General features: G+C 40.1%; 2 protein-coding genes across 3 annotated transcripts in view; one reads left to right on the forward strand and one right to left on the reverse strand.

Moving 5' to 3' along the window:
• cdc42bpb (CDC42 binding protein kinase beta (DMPK-like)) overlaps positions 1-23,117 on the forward strand; it is a 419,833-nt gene that overhangs the window by 93,155 nt on the left and 303,561 nt on the right. The window lies entirely within an intron of this gene.
• On the reverse strand, positions 1,342-16,705 carry gpr132b (G protein-coupled receptor 132b). Of its 2 annotated transcripts, none has more exons than XM_080453523.1 (6): positions 16,645-16,705; positions 10,542-10,720; positions 8,786-8,923; positions 5,012-5,283; positions 4,044-4,278; positions 1,342-3,455 (listed from the first exon to the last, which is right to left on the reverse strand). In XM_080453523.1, the coding sequence occupies exons 2-6, from the start codon at positions 10,713-10,715 to the stop codon at positions 3,081-3,083; spliced, it is 1,194 nt and encodes a 397-aa protein (XP_080309649.1). In that variant the 5' UTR covers positions 10,716-10,720; positions 16,645-16,705; the 3' UTR covers positions 1,342-3,080. The 2 variants fall into 2 exon arrangements, with proteins under 2 accessions (XP_080309649.1, XP_080309650.1); XM_080453524.1 differs by lacking the exon at positions 16,645-16,705 and adding an exon at positions 12,468-12,573.

The raw sequence follows: 23,117 nt of genomic DNA on the forward strand, positions 1-23,117 counted from the left end.
CTGAACATGTTTTTACCAAATAGACATTTATACAAAATCATTGAGATGAAACAGTACATAGTTATACAAAAATAAAACAGGTTATAAATCATCAGCATGTGTTTTCATTGTTTCAGGTCAGAAACATACAACATTATACAGTGCAGCAGTGGTTGATGATTTGCTTAATGTGCAACAAACTAACATACAGTTTAAAGGAGTAGTTCACCCAAAAAAATTACTTAAAGGGGTAGTTCACCCCCCAAATAACTTTTTTTCTATTGATTACTCACCCCATGGAGCCTTGAATTCATGGATATTTATTTGTTTTTGTCGCATTCCTTCCTTTATTATTTGATTATAATAAATTTAGCCCCATTGATTCCGGTAGGAGACACAAATGCATTTGTGTCTCCTACCGGAATCAATGGGGACACATTTATTATAATCAAATTATTGGCTTAGGAATGTGACAAAAACAAAAAAATATCTATGAATTCAAGGCTCCAGATGGTCAGTAATCAATAGAAAAAAAGTTATTTTGGGGGTGAACTACCCCTTTAAGGAGATCTTTTAGTTTTTGTCGCATTCCTAAGCCAATAATTTGATTACCGGCGCTCTATCCGGTAGGAGACACAAAGAGTCTCCTTTTGAGTCTCCTACCGGATACATAAGGATCTTTATTATTATCATCACATTACTGGCTCAGGAATGTGACTAAAACATAAAAATCTCCATGAATTCAAGGCTTCATGGGGTGTGTAATTGATAGAAATTTTTTTTTTGGGTGAACTACTCCTTTAAGCTTATACAGGGAATCTAAAGTGACAATTTAAGGACTTTTAAGATCTTTTTAATACTTCTAAATTGATCAAACATAAACTAAGACCATTGCTGTGTCAAAAGTATAATCAACAAATTATACTCGAAAATGGTCAAGCATTAGCCAAATTGTCAAATATTGTCTAAGAAAGGGGTAAAAAATTGTCATTATTTTTATCTGTGGAACCGAGTCAAACAAAATGTAATGCCTCAACTCCTACAATTCCAAGTGCTTGTAAGGGTGTGGGGTCCCCAGTTCAAATATGATTATTTGGGGGGGGGGGTCCCCAGTTCAAATATGATTATTTGGGGGGGGGGTCTCCAGTTCAAATATGATTATGTTGGGGGGTCGCGGCCAGAAACGTTTGAGAACCACTGCAGTACAGTAGAAAACACAGTGGCATCAGTAGAAAAGAAACAGACTGTTCAAGTTTGACATTACATTAAACATGAATCAAATCTCAATTGGTTCACTTTGAGAACCAATGCCCTAGAGCACTAACGTCGGGTGATTTTCACCCACAATTATAGTTACGTGATTTTCATTGTGTTGCTGATGTCTGAGGTGGGCGGGTCCTTGAGAACCTTCAGGCTTCTCAGTGACATCATCGAAAGTATAGGCTTGTTTCCCTGCCCCCATCCCTGTTTTTTTCTACAGGCAGGTAATTGGGTGATTTTCACCCGACGTTAGTGATAGCCAAGACAAAAATAGCAAGACTCTCATCTCCAGTTTACTTCCCGTATCTGCGTGAAGTATGCGACCGCCTTTTTAGGAGAACGGAAGCAGGTTGGAGTCTATTCATTCTAATGGAAGAGTGAACGTGAACACAGTTTCTGAACCATTCTTTAGCCTCATGGTCACTGAACTAAATATTGGACCCGATCGTCACAAGACAATATTCAATAACATTCCCAAGATTGTCATACTAAAATGGCTTTTTTCAGAGAGACAATTCAGGAGAAAATCGACTTTATTACCAACCTTTCTCTGTCCCACCAACACACTCTCGCGACTCGCGGGATCTAGCATCAGTAAACAATGGACGTTCGCGAGATTTGCCGTCCAGTAAAACTGAGGTTTCCTTATGTTTGACAATAACAGCTTTTAACAAGGCTGGTTGATAATGAATAGATCTTTCTTTTTTTTGCAGAAACTGCATTGTTTGTTGATAACGAGCAGCTTGCTGGGGTTATGGCACTGACAATCACTACTGACACATGTCAATCGACGGGTTCAGGTTTTACCCAGCAATGGCCGGCCCTCTTCTGGGGTTACCAATGATACTAATGAAGGCTCTGTTCCATTTAGTGTGGCACAGTGGTTCTCAAACGTTAACATTCCCATAACTCTGAGAGTGTACAACTGAGGATCCCTGGATCACACTTTGAGACCCACTGGTGTAGCAGTTTCCAGTGAGCCAACATGCACAATATCAGCACCCTGACTCTGTTTGATCAGAATGGAACAGAGCCTTCATTAGTAGCCTATCATTGGTAACACCTGTGAAGGAAGTAAGGAAGAGGCCCAATTTATTTCCAATATGGCTGCTGGGCATAGAGCCCATTGCATGGCTGAAATAGTCTCTCTCATATCTCTCTCTCTCTGTCTCCGTCTCCGTCTCTGTCTCTGTCTCTGTCTCTGTCTCTCTCTCACTCTCTCTCTCACTGTCACTCTCACTCTCCCCCTCTCTCTGATAAGAGTTCTGGCTGCGCTGACGTCAGAGTTGTCCAAGCCATATATGAGCACATCATCATAACATGCCGATTTGCACTGGCATGCACTGAGCATGTCCAGTGGTGATATCTGTGTGCTGCATGCCACGACCAAACGAACGAGACACCACCTTCCCGTGGTAAATGAGTGAGTATAGGTCGGTAGGTAGGTACAGTAGACTTACTGTCGGTATCAGCCGAGAACGCAGGAGTGAGGAGTCTATCCTCGTTTCAATGCACTAGACCCCTAGGGAGATGGACTGCTGAGGTGGAGCGCAGCACCAACCATCAGCTCCCAGTGCTTATAACACCTCCCATCAGCTCCCAGTACTTAGAACACCTCCCATCAGCTCCCAGTACTTAGAACACCTCCCATCAGCTCCCAGTACTTAGAGCACCTCCAATCAGCTCCCAGTACTTAGAGCACCTCCAATCAGCTACCAGTACTTACTTGCAGCACCCAAGCCGTGCTTCTCATACGCCGAGTTGAGAAAAAAATCACGCACAGAACCTTGTACCAAAGGCGCGCGTTCTTCCGACTTCAGCTACCCCCCCGGACACCGATTTTATATCGTAGATACAACGTCTGACTTAATGAACGTTAACGTTACCGTTTGCCCCGAACACTCTGGGCTCCTTTGAATTGCGCTCCACGTAGCGTTAGTGGCGACGCCGTTAGCTTTAGCGTTAGCGGCGGTGTCCGTAGAGATCTTGGAGTGGTTGGCGTCAGTGGAGCAGTGTGGCCCCTCCCCCCGGGAGGAGGTGCCAGCCGGTCCCAGCATGGCAGCCAGGCCTCTGGTCAGCTCCTTGCGGATGTTCTCGCTGGACAGAACGTAGAGCAGGGGGTTGATGGCGCTGTTGAAGGTGGACAGGCCCAGGGAGATGGTGTAGGCAGTGTAGATCCTCTTCTCGAGGAGACACGTTCCGTCCTTGCCCTGCAGCTATGGGGGGGGGGGGAGGTGCAAGGTTATAATTGTTAAAGGTATAACATGTATGTATATCATGTAATATCTCGATTATATCTCGTTTTATTTTTACATGCTAGGGAATAGGGACTAAGGATGAAAATTTGCATCCTTGCAAACTTTTTGACATTTTGGCCAATGTTTGACAATACTTTTGACTTATTGTTAGTTTATTTAAAAGACAAATCATTTTAGAGGGATTAAAAAGGTCCTTAAAAGTCCTTAAATTGTAACTTTATAAATGTGCACATACCCTGTATACACTTATACTGTGTGTTGGTTTGTTTACTGTGAGTGAGAAAACTCGCGACGTGTTGTGAGCTTGTAGATCTGCTATTTTCAAATACCATTGATTTTGTTACCAAAACATTTGTACTTTTAAGCAAGTAAGTACATTTTGAATTCCGGACTTTTACTTGTAACGGAGTACCTCTACATTGCAGTATCGATACTTTTACTTAAGTAAAATATATAATACGTTTTCCACCACTTGCTCTGTCCCTCCCAAATAAAGGAGTAAAGTAAAGTAACAGTAAAGTAACAGTATAAAGTAAAGTATCAGACCTGGGGGAAGTGGTAGAGCAGCGCTCTGAGCAGCAGCACCAGGTGGTAGGGGCCGAAACACACCAGGAACAGCAGCACCACGCCCACGGCCAGGGAGCGGACCCTCGCCTTCTGCCGGACGCTCAGCCCCACGCTGGCCCGCACGTTGCTCAGGATGGCCCGGTTGGTGGCGATCAGCAGCACCAGCGGAGCCAGGAATCCCATGGCGAAGCGGGCGAGGTTGAAGCCCGTAACCCTGGAGGGAGGGAGGGACGGACGGACGCACATTTCCGATTGAATCGTTAATGGATTTAGTCAGTGGTGTAAAGTAACTAAGTACATGTACTCAAGTGCTATACTTAAGTACCGTTTTGAGGTATTTCTACTTCACTGGAGTATTTCCAATTTTCTGTACTTTTACTTCTGCTCCACTACATCTCAGAGGCAAATAATTATACTTTTACTCCACTACAATTATTTGAAAACTTTAGTTACTAGTTACTTTGTAGATATACATTATTACATTATAAAACATACACTAACCACTTTAGTCCTATTTTATACCTAGGCTATTTGAAAATAGCCGAACTACAAGCTCACAAGCAACGTGTGGCATCGCAACGTGTTGTGAGCTTGTAGATCTGCTATTTTCAAACATTTCAGTATTGGTACTTTAATTACATTTTGATAACAATACTTTTGTACCTTTACTCAAGTAAATTTTGAATTCCGGACTTTTACTTGTAACAGAGTATTTCTACATTGCAGTATTGATGCTTTTACTTAAGTAAAACATTTGAGTACTTTTTCCACCACTGACACTAGGCTCAAACTAAAACTTTTCAGGTGACAAAAATATGACTAAAACTAAATTACATTTTATTCAAAAGACTATGACTAAACTAAACAAAAACAATGTGCTGTCAAAATGAACAGTGATTAACACGCCCATTTTTGGCCTGAACTATCCCTTTAACATGCCGCCATACCTGGCGGTGCTCTGGTCGGAGCTAAGTTCGGGTTCGAAGCACCTCCTCTGGCCCTCGGCGCCCTCGCCCTCCTCCATGCTGAAGACGGGCACGTGGCCCGCGGCCACCACCGCCACGATGGCGGCCGTGACGGCGGCGGCCACGCGCCGGCGCCGCAGGCCGCGGCCCCGCGACTCCATGACGTAGACCACGGCCACGTAGCGGTCGGCCGACACGCAGCACAGCAGGAAGATGCTGATGTACATGTTGTTGAAGAAGATGTAGCCGCACACCTGCAGGAACACACACAATCACCCACAAACGTCTTTTAAAGCAGTGGTGGGAAAAAGTACTCCCATTTGTTTACTTAAGTAAAAGTATCAATACTGCAGTGTAGAAATGCTCTGTTACGAGTAAAAAGCAATGTATTTGAAATTTACTTGAGTAAAAGTATAAAAGTATTGGTATCAAAATGCACTTAAAAGTACCAAAAGTAAAAGTATTCATTGTGCAGAATGTCCCATTTCACAAGTTCGAAATGTATACAAAATCTTTTGAAAATAGCAGATCTACAAGCTCACAATGCGTCGCATCGCGACGCATTGTGAGCTTGTAGATTGGCTATTTTCAAATGGCCGAAATATATGTATAGGGCTGAAGTGGCCTCGTTCCCAGCCTCACTCATCTGCGAAGAGAAGATGGGGTCTGACCACGTCTTAGCGGTATGCGGTGAGTCTTTTTAAGTCGATGTGCAAAATAGCAGATACCCTTAATTAACAGATGAACACTCCCCCATGCCTAAAATATGCTGGCGAGTCTTATTCCTTAAGTGTTTGCGTTCAGCGCAACTCGCATAACGGGGATTGCGCATAAGATGGTGGCGTTATCACTTAATTACAGCCTAAGACGTGGATTTAAGTCACGCAAAATAGGGCCCTTGGTGCGTTACGGGCAGATTAAAAGATACAAAAATACGCATTGTCGCTTTGTATCTGTGTTGCTCAACGCGGTCGTTGACGTCATCAAACGTGCGGACATCGGAGCTACGGTTGTAGCTTTGTATCTTTGTACCTGGAAGTTGAACCCTGCTCAACTTGAATTTGTAACTTTGTATTTTCGTCGCTAGAGCTACAGCTACAAAGGTCGGATGTATCTTTGTATCTTCATGTCGCTGGTTTCCATTGAAAATGAATGGTATCATGTATCTTTTTATCTGCCGGTATGAACGCACCATTAGACCCTCAGTAAAACGGACCCTTTTTCCATTTATACCGAATGTCTTCGCCAAAAATAGCAGATCTACAAGCTCACAACGAGACGCGCTGTGAGCTTGTAGATCGGCTATTTTTGGTGAATGTCCCCCCTTCCCCCCCAGAGTATAGGATGCAGGGGTTCAAGTGGTTAAATGTCAAGCATAAAGTAATTTCAAATCTATCCTAATGGAAACGGATATCTCAGTTTTCCTCGTGATATACAGTATCTTAGGGGGAAAGATTCACACATATTTACATAACCGTAATATGACATAAATGTAAGTTGCTGTGAACTATGTTCAGGGGTGCCGTGGAGGAAAAGGTGAATAACACGGGTGCCCTGAGCCAAAAAGGTTTGAGAACCACTGATTTATAAAGTGATATCATTCAGCCACTAGGTGGCACACTACACCTCCCCTCCACATCACAACAGCTCTGTTGAATGAAGCACACATCCCTCTAGTCTAGGGCAAGGGTTCCCAAAACCCCCCAAAATAATAATATTTTAACTGAGGACCCCCCCAGAATAATAATATGTGAACAGGGGACCCACCAAAATAATCATATTTGAACTGGGGACCCCCGACCCTGCATGACAAGCACTTAGAATTGTAGGAGTTGAGGCGTTACATTCAGTTTAACTCGGTTCCACGGATAAATATTGTGAAAATAGCCGATCTACAAGCTCACAACGCCTCGGACTGTATACACTTAAACTGTATGTTGGTTTGTGAGAGAACAATGTTACACATTAAGCACAATTACAATTAATCGGCTGGGGCAAAATTATTTGGGGGCCCCCCTGGGGGTCCCGACCCCCAGTTTGGAAACCACTGCTCAAGTGCTCACCAGTTAATTCTCAACCATTGGTCTGTAGTAGGGCTGTGAATCTTCTGCTACTGTATCTCACCATTCCATTCAGATTCTTAGGGGTCACGACTCGATTAAAAATGACTCCTAATCAGTTTTATCTATTTTAAATTCACAACAGTCACATGGCTGTCATCTGGACTTTAAAGGTAGGGTAAGTGATTTACTTTGGTTAAAATAAGTGTTAAATAGCTCTATATTCTGATAGTACTCATTGCTATAGAGTGTTTGTTCAGTAACAGTGTTAAATAGCTCTACATTCTGATAGTAATCATTGCTATAGAGTGTTTGTTCAGTAACAGTGTTAAATAGCTCTATATTCTGATAGTACTCATTGCTATAGAGTGTTTGTTCAGTAACAGTGTTAAATAGCTCTACATTCTGATAGTAATCATTGCTATAGAGTGTTTGTTCAGTAACAGTGTTAAATAGCTCTACATTCTGATAGTAATCATTGCTATAGAGTGTTTGTTCAGTAACAGTGTTAAATAGCTCTACATTCTGATAGTAATCATTGCTATAGAGTGTTTGTTCAGTAACAGTGTTAAATAGCTCTATATTATGATAGTAATCATTACTATAGAGTGTTTGTTCAGTAACAGTGTTAAATAGCTCTACATTCTGATAGTAATCATTGCTATAGAGTGTTGGTTCAGTAAAAGGAGTCTCCATGTCTCTCCAGCTCTTTATTAAACAGAAAATACATTTTCAGTGCTCTCCCTTGATTGGCTTAAATGTTGTCACCTACCTGAAAATGTACTATATTCTGTTTACTAAAGAGCTGGAGAGACCCCTGTGACCGAACAAACGCTCTGTAGCAATGATTACTATCAGAATATAATACTTTAACCTTTTTAAATAAAAAAAAAAAAATACCCCAAAATATCACTTACCCTACCTTTTTAACAACCAAGTGAAGCTTAGTTATTTCCAACAGCTCTAACTAAAACATATATAATACCAGAGAGGGTTGCGAGAAAAAATTCTTGGCTTTGATGGTATCTTAGATTAGGTGTAGTTCTATTTGATGCAGAAACGCAACAAAATTAAGTAGCATTAACGAGAGTCAACGACCCATTGTTTGGGAAACAATGCATTAGAGTAGACTACCTGCATACCACAGGTGGTGGAGTGCAGTGACCAGTGGTGGAAAGTAACTAAGTACATTTACTTAAGTACTGTACTTAAGTACAATTTTGAGGTATTTGTACTTTACTTGAGTATTTCCAATTTCCAATACTTTTTACTACTCCACTACATCTCGGATCCAAATATTGTACTTTTACTCCACTACATTTATTTGAAAACTTTAGTTACTAGTTACTTTGTAGATTTGGATTATTATTTCAAAACATACACTCACTTCAGCTCTGTATAAATTTTCGGCCATTTGAAAATAGCCGAGCTACAAGCTCACAATGGGCCGCGATGCGACGCATTGTGAGCTACGTTTTTTATATATATTAAAAATAATTATAGATATTCAAAGATTTGCAAAAAAAAAATATGACTTAAAAAGAAAATAGCAGATCTACAAGCTCATAGCGCTATGAGCTTTTAGATCTGCTATTTTTGAATAGCCCAAAGTATAAAATAATGGTTAAAGAGGTTGAAATCTAAAATGACACAGATGCTTTCCCGGACTTAAACGCCCCGTCCGGCGGATACACACCTTGCAGGCGGCAGAGCTCCAGGGCCACCAGTGTCCTCTGCTGACGTAGAAGGCCCAGAGGGGCAGAGTGCACAGGTACATGAGGTCACACACTGACAGGCTCAACAGGTACACACCCAGCACGTTGTTGCTTCTCACCTGATAACAACAAGGTGACATATTAGACCATTAAGACCTGAAGACCTGATTCTACAAATGTCTCCTAAATCCCAACAGTTTTCTGAAAAACGTATGTTTTTTATATCAGTGGTGCTCAAACTTTTTCGTGTCAAGGACCACCCAAAATTATATGTATTTGGCCGTGGACCCCCATCAAAATATTTTGTTCCAGGGACCCCCCCAGAAGCAAAGATTTGAGTTAAAAATGTTTGCTTTAAAAAATATATATATTCAAAGATTTGCACACATTTTCACGATTTTTCAAAAATAGCAGATCCACAAGCTCGTAGCGCGGCACTCGGTGCCGCGCTATGAGCTTGTAGATCTGCTATTTTTGAATAGCCCAAAGTGTAAAATAATGCTTTTTAGCTCAAATCTAAAAATGACACAGTTCCAGGTCTTAATGGGTTAAACAAGATTCAGAATCAGTGTTGATTTCGTCGACTAAAACTATGACAAAAAGTGTCCGTCGACTGACTACCTTTTTTCACTGACGAAAACAAAATGAAAATGAAATAAAGACTAAGCTATGACTAGATATATTGACAATTTTGTCAACAAATAAAAACTAGACTAAAATGTTAGGGAGGGACTATAGTGGAGAAGAGATCCAGTAGAACTAAGACACAAGTCAGACACAAGATAAAACAGCCGATCTACAAGCTCAAAACGTGCCGCAGTGCGACTCGTTTTGAGCTTGTAGATCTGCTATTTTTCAAATGGAATCCTGATTTTTTTTGGGGCTATTTTTTTATTGGAATCCTGAGAAGTAACATTTTTGTTTAAATTCAAATGCATTTAGTTATACCTATGTTAAAGGTAGGGTAAGTGATTTTCTTTGGTTAAAATAAGTGTTAAATAGCTCTATATTCTGATAGTACTCATTGCTATAGAGTGTATGTTCAGTAAAAGAAGTCTCCTTGTCTCTCCAGCTCTTTATAAAACAGAAAATGCATTTTCGTTTCAGTTTCAGTTTCATTTCCAATTTTATCCAATCAGGATAGAGAACTCAATCAGGATATATATTAAACAAGTGAAATTGGAAGTGATGACACTAAGAAATGAGCAGGCAAAATTGGAACTGGAACACTATAGAAATTAAGCTTAAAATTGGGTACTTTCGCCTGATTGGCTGAGATTTTGACACCTACCGGAAAATGTATTTTCTGTTTATTAAAGAGCTGGAGAGACGGGGAGACTCCTGTTACTGAACAAACACTCTATAGCAATGATTACTATCAGAATATAGTGCTTTAACCTTTTAACAAAATACTTTTTGTTTTAACCAAAAAATATCACTTACCCTACCTTTAACTTTATGAACTTGAATACAAATATATTGGACATAAAAAAAGACAATAGAATTTTAATAGTAGTCATTAAGCTACTAATATAGACTGAAGTAATTAAAGCGGGTCATGTCTGCATGTTTGGAATTGTAACAGCTGAAATCAATAATAAATCAGTATTCCGATATTGACCTGAGGGCCACATTAAGTGAAGGTGGGGGCCGCATGTGGCCCATGTGTGCTATAGACCTTGGCCTGAGAAAAAAGAGAAAATAGGGTTGAAGCCCCCCTGAGGTGAGACGTTGTACCTGCATCCAGGTGAGGTAGACAGTGAGCAGGTTGGCGGGCAGACCTATGATCAGGACCACGCTGTACAGGAACACCAGAGGAAGGCGGTCCGTCTCGTACGGAGGAACACACAGCGCCACACTCTGGTTGGTGGTGGCCAGCAGGCTGCTCTGAGGCGTGGACAGATCATGCATGTTGTCTGCACACACACACACACACACACACACACACACACACACACACACACACACACACACACACACACACACACACACACACACACACACACACACACACACACACACACACACACACACACACAGAGAGAGAGAGAATGAAAATGCATGTATGAGTTTCCAGTGTCCCATGAGCAGTGGTGTAAAGTAACTAAGTACATTTACTCAAGTACTGTACTTAAGCACAATTTTTAGGTATTTTTTTTACTTTGCTGGAGTTTTTTCAGTACTTTCAATTCTACTCCACTACATCTCAGAGGCAAATATTATACTTTTACTCCACCAAAAGTATTTGAAAACTTTAGTTACTTTGTAGATTTAGATTATTATTACAAAACATACATCCGATCCACCACTTCAGCCCTATATACATTTCGGCCATTTGAAAATAGACAATCTACAAGCTCACAATCACGGAGACACAATGCGTCGCATTGTGACACATTGTGAGCTTGTAGATCGTTTTTGAAAAGTTGTGAAATGGGACATTCTGCATAATAAGTACTTTCTACTTTTGGTACTTTAAGTACATTTTGATACCAATACTTTTACTCAAGTACATTTTGAATTCCAGACTTTTACTTGTAAGGGCGCGCTCCCACCAAGAGTTGGCTGGCCACTGTTTGCAGAATCTGCCAATGCATTGTCAATGCAAATGCGTTGATTCACGCAAGAGCAGATTTTTCCGCTTGTCGTGCAGACCTTGCGTTTATCTGCTCTCCGCGACTAAGCATAAAACTGCTGGAGGCAGGAGCCGATTTTCTCCCTCTGTCCAATCGGGTGAGTCGAAGGCGGACCGTCTCAAGACTCAGGAAGCAACGTGGTGCTCAAGGCAGCAGGCACAGGCGGTGCGGGCTACGGGGAGGCTCCTGAAAGTGAGGGACAGGCGCGACACTCCCGTTTTTTAGAATCCGCTGGCTGCAAAAAACTGTGGCCGCGCACAACCTGCGTTTAACAGCGGCCAGCCAACTCTTGGTGGGAGCGCGCCCTAACAGAGTATTTCCACATTGCAGTATTGCTACTTTTACTTGAGTAAAAAAATGTTTTATTTCCACCACTGCCCACGAGGCCTTGTGTGAATTATGGGCATCATTCCTGTTGTCAGTCATTCTATTCATTTGAGTGATCCATGTCAGTCAATAATAATGTGGTAAGTAACACAACCTGACAGAAATCAGAAAGGGTCACGTTAGTCTGCCTACTTACCAGAGGTGGAAAGTAACTAAGTACATTTACTTAAGTACAATTCTGAGGTATTTTTTACTTTACTTGAGTATTTCCAATTTCCAATACTTTTACTTCTACTCCACTACATCTCAGAGGCAAATATTGTACTTTTACTCCACTACAATTATTTGAAAACTTTAGTTACTAGTTACTTTGCAGATATTCATATATTACATTATAAAACATACATTAACCACTTTAGCCCTATTTTATACCTAGGCTATTTGAAAATAGCCGATCTACAAGCTCACAATGCGTCGCAACGCGACGCATTGTGAGCTTGTAGATCTGCTATTTTCAAACATTTTTGTGCTTTTACTTTTGGAACTTTAAGTACATTTTGATACCAATACTTTTGTACTTTTACTCAAGTACATTTTTTAATTCCAAACTTTTACTTGTAACAGAAAACTTTTACATTGCAGTATTGATACTTTTACTTAAGTAAAACATTTGAGTACTTTTTCCACCACTGCTACTTACCCTAGTTATCTCCCCCCACACAGCTCTTTCAAATTAATGATCAATAATGGTTGGTTCTTAGCAGTAGCCTAACTCCTGTCCTGTGTTTCATTCTGACTGGCTGCTGTGACACCTGCATCTCTGCATGGGGACTCCGTGGTTGTGCTTGGGGGGGGGGGGGTGCTTGCTCAGCGCTTGATAATAAGCATTGACGTGAAAATGTCAAAAAGTGCATTTCATCACTAAATGTTTCCGAGAACTATTGGAGTCGGTATGGAGGTGTGTGTGTGTGTGTGTGTGTGTGTGTGTGTGTGTGTGGTGTGTGTGTGTGTGTGTGTGTGTGTGTGTGTGTGTGTGTGTGTGTGTGTGTGTGTGTGTGTGTGTGTGTGTGTGTGTGTGAGAGAGTGAGAGTGACAGCATCTCAACCTCAACTGGGTAATATCCTGTAACAGGAAATAACTTTCATCGAGCCAGCAAGTCATTGTGAAATCACCATTAGAATGTTGAAAAGGTTGCACGCTGCCTGTATGACCTTATGCAACAACCACTATTTTACACAATTGTGTCCATTAAAAATCAAATGGTTCTCAAACGTTTTCATGTCAAGGACCCTCAAATTAATGTTTTTGGCCGCGGACATATACAATATGTTGTGCCAGGAACACCCCCCAAACAAAGTGTTGTTAAAATGTTTCAAATATGTTTTGAGACACACATACAGGCAGTGGTGGAAAAGGTACTCAAATGTTTTACTTTTAGTAAAAGTATCAATACTGCAATGTAGAAGTACTCTGTTACAAGTAAAAGTCCGTAATTCAAAATTTACTTGAGTAAAAGTACAAAAGTATTGGTATCAAAATGTACTTAAAGTACAAAAGCAAAAGTACTCATTAGGCAGAATGTCCTATTTCAAGTTTTCAAATGTATAAAAATCTTTTGAAAATAGCCGATCTACAAGCTCACAATGCCTCGCATCGCGACGCATTGTGAGCTTGTTGATCGGCTATTTTCAAATGGTCAAAATATGTATAGGGCTGAAGTGGTTAATGTATGTTTTGTGATAATAATCCAAATCTACAAAGTAACTAAAGTTTTCCCAAAAAAATTGTGAAGTAAAAGTACAATATTTGGATCCGAGATGTAGTGGAATAGAAGTAAAAGTATTGGAAATTGCAAATACCTCAAAATTGTACTTAAGTACAGTACTTAAGTAAATGTACTTAGTTACTTTCCACCACTAAATACAGGGATTCCGGGGCGTGGCCGAATCCACCATTCTTTCAAACAACACAGCTTTCACCATTGGAATTGCATTACGGAACTCACACATTGTTACATTTAGTGGGTTTATTTCGTCATAAACTTTCCACGATTCTGCCAATAATCGCTCATACTAAGACATGTTGTGTGTGTGTAGGCAGAAGAATATAGGCCCGGGTGGTTAAACTGATTTGGATGGGGACCACCCCCCCCTGGGACCTGCTCAAGGACCCCTGGGGGTCCACGGACCCCACTTTGAGAACCACAGCATGACATCAACTATAGCTGACACATATGACTGTTGGCTGACAAGTCATTTAGTGGAGGACAATCCTAGTACACACACACACACACACACACACACACACACACACACACACACACACACACACACACACACACACACACACACACACACACACACACACACACACACACACACACACACACACACACACACACACACACACACACACACACACGCACACACACACACACACACACACACACGTACACATAAACCTGCCTTTTCTAGAGACTTTAAAGGGATAGTTCACCCCTAAAATGATGTTTTTTCTATCGATTACTCATCCCATGGAGACTTGAATTCATGGATATTTTTTGTTTTTGTCGCATTCCTAAGACAATAATTTGATGACCGGCAGCGGTTCCGGTAGGAGACACAAAGAGTCTCCTTTGTGTCTCCTACCGGAACCGCTGCCTATACCGGTCCGCTGGTCATCAAAAGATTGTCTTAGGAATGAGACAAAAACAAAATAATATCCATGAATTCAAGTCTCCATGGGGTGAGTAATTGATAGAAAATATGATTTGTTTTGGGTGAACTATCCCTTTAAGCATTGGTTCTCTCACGACAACTAAATAGCAGAACAGGAAGCAATAAACTTCCTGTCATATTTCACACGTTTTATTTTTAGAAAAGAGCTGTTTCCTAAACCATGGGTCAGGGCCCATTGTTTAGGTTTCATGTCAAATGCACACACACACACACACACACACACACACACACACACACACACACACACACACACACACACACACACACACACACACACACACACACACACACACACACACACACACACACACGTTTACGTTATTGACATTTACAGTGAGAGATCAGATCTGTGACATTATAAATCAACCAAGGATCAGATCCTAGAAGATCAGGGTCTGTCCGGATCAATAGAGGAACAAAAGCTTTTTCCAGTTCAGTGACATTAAGGAGAGAGAGGAGGGACAACATTAAGGAGAGAGAGGAGGGACAATAGACTGAGGGTGTTTTATATATAGAGGCTAGAATGGACACATCATATTTATTTGACCCTTCTGTATAAAAACACCCTGAAGACATTCTGTCTAGACATAGAATAGGCTTATACTGCAGACCATTGGTTCTCAAAGTGGGGTCCGGGGACCCCCAGCAAAAAAGCTTCACAATCATTTTAACCCCTTTATCCATATTTCATACTTTGGCTATTCAAAAATATCAGATCTACAAGCTCGTAGATCTGATATTTTTGAAAAATCTTGAAAATGTGCACAAATCTTTGCTTCTGGGGGTCCCTGGCACAACCTGTTTTCAGGTGGGGTTCCGCGGCCATATACATACCAATTTGGGGGTCCTTGGCACAAAAGAGTTTGAGAACCACTGCTGTAGACTCTCTATCTATATGTCTAATATTAATACATTATGCAATAACAACAATAAGCTATAATGAAATAAAATATTAAATAATAAATGTATACAGATGGTAGCTTTACTAGACTATGTAGGTCACGGTCACAGACGCACGCACGCACGCACGCACGCACGCACGCACGCACGCAGGCACGCGTGCGCGCACACACACACACACACACACACACACACACACACACACACACACACACACACACACACACACACATCAGACAATAAAGTAAATCTGCTCATCATAGCTCATTAACTATTTATACCTTTGTTTATATAGGCCTACTGTTTAAATACATTCATCTTTAGGGAACTATACAATGAAAACTAAATTAATATATGACTGATACAAATATACAAATATTTAGATTCATATATAGCCTAAAACATGTGGTTAACCTTTATTTTTATTCTATTCTTTATTGTATTGTCAGCATTTGTTCCCTGATCCACATCAAAAACGACGGAAAGGCTCATTTCTGTTCAATCAATCAATCAATCAATCAATCAATCAATCAATCAAACAATCAAACAAACAATCATCAAGCCATTATATGTCTGCTATTTAATGTCACTATGAATTGAGTACAAAGGACCCCAATGGAAACAAGCCAATGGCTTTCTTGGGTTTTTCAATTCCTATTAGCTGACCTTGTATTGAACTGTACTTTCATGTGATTTTGTTTCTGCAAACTTCTAATAAAGTATTCAATCAATCAATCAATCAATCAATCAATCAATCACTCAATTCATTTATTTATAAACTGAAGGCTGCAGGGAGAGAAGGTGTTGGTAAATTGGCTATTTCCTTACAAAATGTAAAACAATTAGAAAATGGTCTTAAGTAATGTAAAAGTACACATGATTTGTTTTCCCCAACATGTACTGTACATCATTATCACACCTGGCTATAATGTATCCTTCAACTTCTTGTTTATGACCACAATGATTGGATCAGGTTTTGTAGCAACTGTAGAAATATTAGATGTTCAATCATGTATACTTTAAATTACTTCCATTTTCCAAATCATTTATTTTGTTTTTTTTGGGGGGAAAAAATAGACAATTAAAATGGAGACGCCCCCTCTTTCCTGTTACCAACTGAACTGATGTGAATCTCTAACTGATCAATCAATAATCAGTCATTTAATAAATAATAACCAATAATCAGTCATTGAAATCAACACAATCAGTAGTGATGGATTAGAAAGAAGACAGACTGACCTGTGAGTTTAGAGTATAAAGTCCATTCATCTAGATGTCTACACACACTCACACACACACATACACACACGCACTGACACACACGCAGACATAACAGCTCCCCAGACACTGTTCACAGCATGAATGAAGGTCATAGGGTGCATGATATTGCCTTGACAGTGTTTGTGTAAGGCACCAGCTCCTCCCAGACCGTTAGTGCAGTGGTGGGAAAAGTACTACATTGTTTTACTTAAGTAGCCTACTCTGTTACAAGTAAAAGGAATTAAAATTAAAATTTACAAAAGTACAAAAGTATTGCTATCAAAATGTACTTAAAAGTAGAAAGCAGCTGCTACTCATTATGCAGAATCTCTGCAAATGTCTAATGTCCAAATCTTTTGAAAATAGCAGATATACAAGCTCAGAATGCGCAGCATCGCGACACATTCTGAGCTTGTACATCTGCTATTTTCAAATGGCCGAAATGTAGTATATAGGGCTGAAGTGGTTAATGTATGTTTTGTAATGATAATCAAAATCTACAAAGTAACTAGTAACTAAAGTTTTCAAATAATTGTAGTGGAGTAAAAGTACAATATTTGCCTCTGAGATGTAATAGAGTTGAAGTAAAAATACTGAAAATTGGAAATACTCAAGTAAAGTAAAAAAATACCTCAATTGTACTTAAGTACAGTACTTGAGTAAATGTACTTTGTTACTTTACACCACTGCTGTATTGTAGTCTGTCTCATTTACTTACAATGAATTTATATGAAATTAGTCTATTCTCGTGTTATAAAATTAATTATGGGAAACCACTGGGCCTTCCACTCAGGACTTAAGTCTGTCAGCCGACTGGCCATTCATGTGCTAATTTGACTTTTAGCGTGCCAGCGCTGCCAGGTCTGCTTATTATAAGCGACTTTGAGCTTGTTTCCCTGCAAAGCCACTTAGGGATGTTCCCAGCGTTTTTTCTTCACTGACGTGCAGTGGTGTAAAGTAACTAGTACATTTACTCAAGTACTGTACTTAAGTACAATTTTGAGGTACTTTTACTTTACTGGAGTATTTCCAATTGTCTATACTTGTACTCCACAACAATTATTTGAAATGTTTAGTTACTAGTTACTTTGCAGATATAAATCATTATGAAACATACATTAACCACTTTAGCCCTATTTTGTACCTATAAGCTATTTGAAAATAGCAGATCTACAAGCTCACAACGTGTTGCGATACACGCGTTCTGAGCTTGTAGATCTGCTATTTTCAAACATTTTTGTACTTTTACTTTTGGTACTTTAAGTACATTTTTATACCAATACTTTAGTACTTTTACTCAAGTAAATGTTGAATTCCGGACTTTTACTTGTAACAGACTTTACTAGAGTACATCTATTGCATTCAAGCCTGGAATTTCGTCATTTTAGGGGCAAGGCCACTTGGCCTTTTAGGCCGTGTGGTGACCCACCAAAAAGTGCCTAGAAAATGAATTTCGTTCCCACGACTTGGATCTACTTTTTCAATGCATTTTTGCATAGACAATACCCTTGTGGACTTTGGGTTAAAATTTCTCCGCACAAAATCCTGCAGTATTTTTTCACAAGCCAGAAATGTGTATAAAAGTGAATAACCAAAAAACGAAAATCTTGTGCTGCTGTTTTTGCTTGTAAAATGTGTTATTGTTTTTGGCAACACAAAATCTTTCTCAAATGTCATAAATACATGTACCTAACACCTGAAACAAGTGTTGGTGCCTTAGTGTACTCATATTTGAATTTTGATCAAGAAATGTAGAAAGAAAACGCTTCTACTGAAGTGATCAGTGCCCAGCACAATGAAACATACACATAGTACATTTAGATAAAAGCTTATATTTCATACATAGAAAATGTCACAACCTACTGTGTACTGAAAGGTAGGGGAAAAAAGCAGCACTCCTTGGCCCAAAATGGCTGAAAATCAGCCCCCTAGATTGGAATAATGCCAAAAATGGACTAGACTAAAATAAATACACTAAAGCTCCAAATTATTACAACATATGGTATAAAATATTTATTAAAATACCAAAGTGTGTCACAGCATGTGTCATTTGTACATCAACCCTCCCACCCACCCACAAGATCAGGCCTTCTGTGTCACTCACAGGTATGAACAGAGAAATGTTGGTTGACAGTGCAACGGCAGCAAAATAGTATACAAATATGACAAAATATTAAAGTGCAGACTGCATCTCCTCTGGATGACCACTGATCACACCATTAATGGATTTGGGGCACCAACTTGACTCAATGCGTATGTCTTGCAGCATCACCAAACCTTTTTCCTAAAATACCTAGGAAGGACATGTATGTATGTTCAGAGATGTTGCACTTGGTAGGGCAGTGAAAAACCAGCTGGGGGAAATCAGGGGTCAACCTCCGCTTCAATTTATCCTGCCTGCAACATAAAATGTTAGGGAAAGATGAGCACAAGTGTGTAAATAAAGATGTATTCACAATGATAGCCAATTTAGTTTAAATATACTCTTTTGTGAGGGAATACATCTATAATATACTTTTCAGCATAAAGTTTTTTGTTTTGTTTCCCAGAACTGTCAAAGACACACATGGTATTTGAGTTACCTGTAGTTTGAAGCATCAAGGTCCTCATGCTTCTTCACTGTGTTTACGAACATCCTTCGTAGCTGGTTTATTTTCAGCACCTCTTGGTCAACTATAAGCCATGGCGGATGACTCTCTCACAGAAGATCTTGTAGCGGTCAGCGAAGGGTGGTTCATTTCCACACACACACACACACACACACACACACACACACACACACACACACACACACACACACACACACACACACACACACACACACACACACACACACACACACACACACACACACACACACACACACTTTAACCATTTATTTATGTCCACATAAAGGAGAAACATACAGGGACACAAATATTATAGGTGCAGTAAGGTTACATTCACATAATCCTGGAATATGTTTTCATGATACAATAGGCATGTCACTCAGTACTCTATGGGTATAAGTAACACCGTCTCCGCCATGTATGGCGGCTGCCAATTACAACAGAGACAGCACAATACTTTGCCAACCTTTTTGCCTCCTTTTTGGGCATCCCAAGTTGTTGAAACCCTCTAACAGCCAGTATGTGGGTATGTCCTATAGGCTGCCAAATATAAAAACAAATAATCTGCACCTAATAGCCCAGCTCTGAGATGGTATGTAGGAGTGGTTGGTATTTAATGATCTTGGTCATAAAGGCTTCCTCTAGGCTAAAGTCAAAGGTGCAGGCTATCTAATACAGACACTTCCCTGGACTCTTTATCAATCACAACATCTGGTGTATTAGCTGTTAACGATGTAAAGATGTCTGAGTTATCACAGAGATGGAACATGGATGAAATGACACGGGAATGTTTAAAAATAAATACAGTAATAGCACCCATACAATCATAAAATGACAAATCAATATTTGACAGTCCAATATTGACACGCATGTTTTGTTTACAATCTCTTACTTGGCCATATTGCCAATTAGCTTATGGGCTTTATCAGCACTGGTGAGATGCAGTGGTGGACAGCAACAAAGGACAATTACTTGAGTACTGTAGGTTTTTTTAGTAGGCCTACCTGTACTTTCAGTGGTGTAAAGTAACTAAGTACATTTACTAAAGTAGGCTACTGTACTCAAAGTAGAATTTTGAGTTATTTTTACTTTCACAACGTGATGTGTTTTGAGCTTATAGATATGCTATTTTCAATTGATTTTTTTCATGTGATAACATAAAAAATGATTTCAGTCTCATGTTAAAATGTGTCTCCCCCCAAATAAATCTATTGAAAATAGCAGATCTACAAGCTCACAACGCGTTGTGATGCGTTGTGAGCTTGTAGATCTGCTATTTTCAATAGATGTTTTTTATCTGATAACACAATAAATTATTTCAGTCTCTCATGTTAAAATGCGAGTACCCCCCCCCCCCCCCGTGTGTGTGTGGCTCACCTGCTGACGTTTCTGTTTGAGAGTTGCGTTTCTGTTTGAGAGTTGATCCTTCTGCCGTTTTCCTCTCATAATGTATTTTTGTCAATAACACGCTGGTAGAATGTTGCGTGAAACCCAGCGTCCTCAGGAGGCTTGTAAGAACCCATATCCACACAATGTTGAAGTTTTTAAGTAACGTTGACGCACATTCTGTAGTAGCCCTGAAACATTCAACCATGTGTTTGCACTTTCTCCATTAACGGCCCGTACATCTACATAAACGTTCATATTTCAGATTTAAAATGCTTACCCATGGCCATGGATGTTACAATTATGTACGGGCCCAGAGAAGTACCTGTATCTTCCGTATTGTTCAATAAAAAGCATGTTAATCCGATCGGTGGCCATTTTCACCATATCCTTTCAACCACGCGACCCTATCGGATGGGAGGTGTATTGCACTCTGATACATTATAAATCGATGAGAAAATGGCCACCAATCGGTTAAGAATACTCTTTATTGAACAATACGGAATATACGGGTACTTCTGCGGGACCATACATAATTGTAACATTAGTGGCCATGCGGTAAGCACTTTATATTTGAAATCTGAACGTTTATGTAGATGTACGGGCCGTAAATGGAAAAGTGCAAACACCTGGTTGAAGTTCGGTCGGGACAGACGACCGTCGTGTATCCATGGCTAGTTGTAGTTATATCCCATCTTGTCCGTGTAAATTCCTGAACCTCTTCTTTCTGGACAGACATAAGATTCATATAGCATCGGTTCGAGTCCTTTTGACGTGCTTTTGAAGGATATTTTCTTTGTTTTGATTTCTTTTCGTCGGACGTTAGCGTTGCCATGGCTGTTGTTGCAGGAAATGGTGAGAGTAACGAGGCGACCCCATTGGCTGTAACGGGAATCACGTGCCAAAAACCGCACCACCCCTTTGAAAGTATTACTACGCTGCTAAGAAAATAGTACCGACTTTTAAACACTGATTAAAAAAATACTGCGCCAAAACAGATGGCGAAACCTTTGTTTCTTACTTACTACCAATAGATCTTTTTTAAGAAGCAGAGATGATTTAAATCCACTTGATGGGAACGAAACTGAACGAAAAGAGCCTAGACAATAGGGCCTATTTGGTGTTGTAATTTTTTGGAGGGCACAAAGGCCCTGCCCGGCCTTCCTGCCAGGGCAGGAAGGCCATCCAAAAAATAATAACGATTTTTAAGTCCAAAAATGATTTTTAAGTCCACGGAAATAATGCATTTAACTTGAAGGTTAAGGATGATTGTATTTTAATATATTATAAGAATAGTATAACTATCTGTGAAATATTACCCATTTATTTCACAAAATAATGTGTTGGCAAATGACCAATATTTAGTTATATAGGTCTCAATATGTCACATTCAGCCCTGGACTTCACTGACTGAAGTAGGGGTCACAATAATCACATTAGATTCACAGAATGTATTTTACCCACAAGTTATTTTCATTCAAATGAAATGTGAATGAACTTGCACTAATAATGACTTTAGTTGATTTTTCACTCTTTAAAATATAGTATTTCTTAATTATTAATAATTACTGCTTGTAGATTGGCTATTTTCACGATTTTAAATTGTTTTTAAAATAATAATAAAAAAGGAACATACAAGATTTCCACCCGACAGCCATAATATATAGCCAATATATGGTTCTGTATCAGTATATGAGTCCGTTTTTGAAGATTTCATTCTAATTGGCTACTATGCCTGAATATGAATTTCATGAGCCTGGGTAGGTCACCCTGGCTTGGCGGAGATATGCCCTGTAGCACACTCCGCACAGCAGCAAGCAGCAGCAGGTGAAAGCAATTCACTTAATTGCTCGTTCTCTCTCCTCTTTCCGTCTCCTCAATCTCTCGCTCGCTCTTTCTTCTCAATCTTTCTCTCTCCTTTTTTCTCTCACTCTCTCTGCCTCTCTCTCTCGTCTCCTCTCTCTCACTCTTTTTTCTCTCCCTCTCTCTGCCGCTTTTTACCTCTCTCCTCTCACTCTCCCCTTTTTTCTCTCCCTCTCTCTGCCGCTTTTACCTCTCTCTCCACTCCTCTCCCTTTTTTCTCTCCCTCTCTCTGCCGCTTTTACTCTCTCTTCTCTCTCTCTCTCTCTCTCTGCCGCTTTTTACCCTCTCTCTCTCTGCCGCTTTTTATCTCTCTCTCTCTCTCTCTCTCTCTCTGCCGCTTTTTATCTCTCTCTCTCTCTCTCTCTCTCTCTGCCGCTTTTCTCTCTCTCTCTCTCTCTCTCTCTCTCTCTCTCTCTCTCTCTCTCTCTCTCTCTCTCTCTCATCTCTCTCTCTCCACTCTCTCTCTCTCTCTCTCTCTCTCTCTCCAGTCTCTCTCTCTCTCTCTCTCTCTCTCTCTCTCTCTCTCTGCTTTACGAGCCTATTCATGCAATGCTTGAACTCCCACTCAGAAGGACATGTTTATTGATTGATTGA

Source organism: Gymnoscopelus braueri (assembly GCF_963280865.1).
Source record: "Gymnoscopelus braueri genome assembly, chromosome: 16".
Lineage (NCBI taxonomy): Eukaryota > Metazoa > Chordata > Actinopteri > Myctophiformes > Myctophidae > Gymnoscopelus > Gymnoscopelus braueri.